A 4,638-nucleotide genomic window follows, 5' to 3' on the forward strand; every position below is an offset into this window, starting at 1 on the left:
AAAAAAAAAAAAAGACCAGTGCAGATGTAAACGCTTTTAATAATTAATGACTTGTCTTTTTGCTTTTGTTTTAAGATAAAGCCACTCAAAATAAAGATTTACCTATAAACAAAGCTTTTGCCAACTCCATTAATAAATATTTATTTGAAGTGACTAGCAGTCACTAGCACAAAAACCAGAAGGACTTCAATGCTTAATATTTTTTTCTTCCTTTTTTTTTTTAAGAGAGTGAGAGAGCATGCACGTGGAGGCGGGGGGAGCGGCAGAGGGAGGGGGATAGAATCTCAAGCAGACTCCCCGCCGAGCGGGGCTCCATCTCACAACCCTAAGATCATGCCCTGAGCCAAAAATCAAGAGTCTGAAGCTTAACCGACTGAGCCACCCAGGTGCCCTTCTTCCTCTTTTTAACTATGTGTAATCAAACTTAAAGCCTAGGAGAGGTGAAACTAGTATTAGGCAAGACCTTTTAATCCTAACTGAAATCATCTGCCACATTCGTTCTCACACTGTCTTCTTTATTACTCAGGTCCAGCCTCTTAGGCAGAGTTTAAGGAACGGGATGCTGACCGTCACCACTGCTGTGTCACTCGGATCACTGAGGGGCTGGCCTTTGTTATTTGGCATCTAGTTCTACAAAATAGCCTGCTAAGTCCCTGCAAGCAAGCTCGCCCAAGATTAGATGGGGAACTTATTTCCCACAGCTGACAGATTGACTCGGATATGGGGAGAACTGACATGTTCACTGAAGACACTTGAGAAAGAATCCTCTACCGATCCGGCTCTGCACATGATTCATCTTCTGGAATTTCCATGTGAATCACAGCTCTGCACCTGGATGGAGCTTTCTTTTGTGTGTGTGTGTGTGTTATTTTTTTATTTAGTTGAACATTTGCTGCTAATGGGACTTGCCCAGCTGAGTGCTGGCTCTTAGGAAGCCCATGTTTCTTTGTTAACTTAAATGAGAAAGGGAGAGGAGGGAGGGGAGAGAACCTTCCATGTAGATCCCAACTTCAGCTCCATGGTATTTCTAGGAGGGGTAAGATGGTTCACTGCTGACTCTGGACTTTGTCTCCCCTTAGTGTGTGCTGTGTTTTGAATTCCTCTCCTCCCTCTTCCTGCAAGATTTTGAGTTGGCTGCTGGTTAGCAAACTCCTTTTTACCCATATAAGTTATTTAATATAATGAAGCTCAACACTGTGGTAGGAAAATAGCCACTAGGAAAAAAAAAAAAAAGCAGAGTTTGTCGTTGGACTGCTTAACGTTCTAGAAGGACTTTTTGTTTTCTCTGCCCTTCTGAGCAGTTTACAACTGACCACTGTGTTCTACAGATGTATTTTTCAGTAGTTTTTTGTTACTTAGTTTTCCATCATGCCTATGTTTTTCCTCTTGTAAATTTAAATTATCTGACTTTAAGGGTCTTGGAAAAAACCCATGGCCTAATTACAATTTAATTTTTTGAACAGACTGTTATTTTTCATTATGCTTGGGAGTCTGTTGGTGACTAAACATGTGAACAAAGAATAAATTGGAAGAGTTAATCCCCCCTCCCCTCCACTGCAGCAGTGAACAAAAACAAATGAAAAACATCTTGCTGTTAACTCAAAGGTCGATCTAATTGTGAAATAGTTCACCTTGTTAAACATCTCAATAAGTCTGTAGCTGCTCTGCAAACGGCCATTATATTTATTTACTCTAGGAGAAACTGTAGAGTAGTAAACCGTGCTAATGAAAAAAACAAAACATCATGTTCAAAACAGAGATGTATTTGAGAACTGGATGACATGGTTTCCAAAACCAGAGCATGTGTGTGTGCTGCACGCCGTCTCAGCAGACCCACAATGTCTCCAAGTTGTCCCTGTACAACCATCAATATATTTTAAACTCTGCGGCCAGGAGCTGTGGCGTCTCTCTTTTCTTTTATGGGTGGGGGGCTGTCGTCAAAGCAAGTCAACTCAAGTGACTGGCTAGGAGGGTGTCTGTCCTTGAGGAAGTGGCCTTGAGGAGTACGTGTGCGGATATGTATTTTCTAAAAATGGATCAGAGCAAGCATTTAATAAATAGCACTTGCCAGGCACTCTCCAAGTGGATCGCCATCCCCGCTTTTTAGGTGGGGGAACGGCATATTAATAATAGTAATAATAATGATAATAACCATAATTTGTCCAAGGCCACATAGCTATTGAAAGACCCCCAAATTTGAAGGAGGCCAAGCTTTGAACCATGCTGCCAAGCCTTCTCCAAGTTCGATATGACCTTTCAAACTTGCAAACTGCCCAGGGATCGTGCTTCGGCGCAGATTTGGATTCTGCAGGTCTGGGGTGGGGCCCAGAGGTTGCTAATGCTATTGGTCCTGGGATCTGCTTAGAGTAGGAGGGCGCCCCACAATACTGCTGTTTTTCCCTGAGGAAGGCCTCTCCCTGAGCTCCGTGCCCCTTTCCTTGTTGCCGTGACAACTGTGCTGTTTCTCTCTCAACCATCCACATCCAGGGTCAGCTAACCACGGGCTGCTGGCCAAATCTGCCACAATGGTTGAAAAAAATCAAAAGAATAAAATTTGATGGTTTGCGAAAATCATATGAAATTTAAATTTCAGCGTCCATAAATAAAGTAGAGCAGCCACACTCATCCGCTCAGGCATTGTCTTGTGGCTGCTTTCTGCTGTAGAATCTTCTAGTTGTGGCAGAAACAGCGTGGCCCGCAAAGCCTCAAATAGTCACCCTCTGGCCCTCTACAGAAAGTTTGCTGACCAGCCCCTGATCTCAAGTGGTCATTTTGAGCATTACATAAATGAGTTTGCAAAGATGCTATATGGTCTCTATTAGAGCATTAGATACATACATGTGGCTGCTGGAAAAATTTTACTGAAGTGGAATTAGGCTTAAAACGTGATGGTAAGGCTATTTAAACAGTTTTCATGGAAAGGGTTGCCATTCTCACACATAGCCTCTTGTCTTAATATCTAGCTAAACCGGGGGTTTAAAGCATGTAGTTGACTGATCTGTGGCAATCATTTACTCTTCTCCTCTTCATTGCCGTGTATCTGGACTCCCCAGCAAGTTAACAGATCCATGTCCAATTTACGTGGCTGGGTGGAAGCCTCGGTAAACACAGTGTAAGCAGCACGGGGCCATGTCAGTCAGTAGATTTCGGTTCAGGAGGTACTCTGTCCAGGCGCGCCAGACATTCCAAAGCGGGCTCCGCGCTGAGCCCTGGAGGGAGCCTCCCAACAACCGGGGTTTGGTAGGGAAGGAAGAATGTACCCTTCTCCGTGGCAAGGGTCTCCTGTGTTTGCCAACACAGGCTTGAGCTCCCCAGGGGCGGCCTGCCTTTCATCTCACAAAGAACATCCTTGCATATGGTCGTCTTACCTTTGCTTTGAAGGTTTTCAGCTTTGCCTCTCCACTCGACCTGGCTCTGGCACCCCGGCCTGATGCCTCACCCATCTTGTGCTTTTCTCCTAGCACACTTTTCTTTCTGTGCTTTTCTTTTTCTAACTGCCGCCCATATGCCTCCTGCACTTAGAATCTCAAGAAACCACAGCCTACCACTGGCAGCTGAGTCACTGAACGATATAGGAATGTTGAGCTGGGGATTATTAACATCCTCTACCTGCTGCTGGGGTAGATTTTGTTTACTTTGTGACTTGTCCCAACAAAAGACAGTGCCTGCCTCTTTTCCAAACATATCTTACTATCCTGACCGACGGTGTACAACTGGGGGTAATTTGGTTTTGGAGCTAAGGGTTCAAAGGAATTCCTAAATTTGTTGCCTGGGAAAAAAAAGTGAGTTACCTGGAAACTGGTAACCAAACATAAAAAAAGATATTCTGATAGCAACTCTGTCAGTTTTACCCTTGAGACATTTTTTTTTTTTTAAGATTTTATTTTTAAGTAATCTCTACCCCCACAATGGGGCTCAACTTACAACCCCGGGATCAAGAGTTACACACTCAACCCCCTGAGCCGGCCAGCTGCCCCACCCTGGAGACATTTGAAAAGGAAAGACGTTTGCCAGATTTGGGCTTCGAGAGTTTTACTAAAAAATTAAAACTTCCTGGATAAGTCAAGCCAAGGTTTTTTTTCCGGATTTGAATGATCAGATCATCCCCTCAACTGTCTGCTTCACGTAATCGAGATCACTGGCTCCACTAAATGCCAACAAAAGAGATGTTGGGGTTTGAGGTTTATGCATCCGAACCTAGCATGTTAAGGACCTATCATTCAAAACTAGCAAATAAGGCTTCATGCAAAAAAGACCACTGCCCTAATTCTACATTAAAAAATCAACTCCTCCTAATGGATGTATACATACTTTTTTTAAACTTAGTGCAATAAGGAGGTTCCCAGGCAGCTAATTCCCTTTTTAGTGCTAGCAGCCTTCAACAGGCTTAATTCCCACTCTGAAAACCTAAAACCCAAAAAAAAAAAAAAAAAAACCTAAAACCCTGCTTCATTTCTCTATGATTTGATCTATTAAGAGAAGAAAAATTCCAAATGTGTGTGATCACACTCTGGACAGTATGAGAGATCTATCTTAGAATACTGTTAACTGTTAGCACACTTAAGTTTAAATATGCACAGAATCCAACCTTTTTTATTCCTAGGCAATGGTTTTGTAGGTCATAATTTAGGGAATTAA

At 43.0% G+C, this 4,638-nt stretch overlaps 1 protein-coding gene across 4 annotated transcripts in view; it reads left to right on the plus strand.

Moving 5' to 3' along the window:
- RASGEF1B (RasGEF domain family member 1B) overlaps positions 1-1,895 on the plus strand; it is a 520,818-nt gene extending 518,923 nt beyond the window's left edge. For all 4 annotated transcript variants that reach the window (XM_081812257.1, XM_081812259.1, XM_006748291.3 and 1 more), the window contains one exon: positions 527-1,895. In XM_081812257.1, the coding sequence (XP_081668383.1) occupies positions 527-551 (25 nt within the window). In that variant the 3' untranslated portion in view covers positions 552-1,895. The remainder of the gene's footprint in view (positions 1-526) is intronic.
- The last annotated feature ends 2,743 nt before the right edge of the window (positions 1,896-4,638 follow it).

This window comes from Leptonychotes weddellii, chromosome 2, assembly GCF_054177405.1.
Source record: "Leptonychotes weddellii isolate Sample4059 chromosome 2, ASM5417740v2, whole genome shotgun sequence".
Taxonomy (NCBI): Eukaryota; Metazoa; Chordata; class Mammalia; order Carnivora; family Phocidae; genus Leptonychotes; species Leptonychotes weddellii.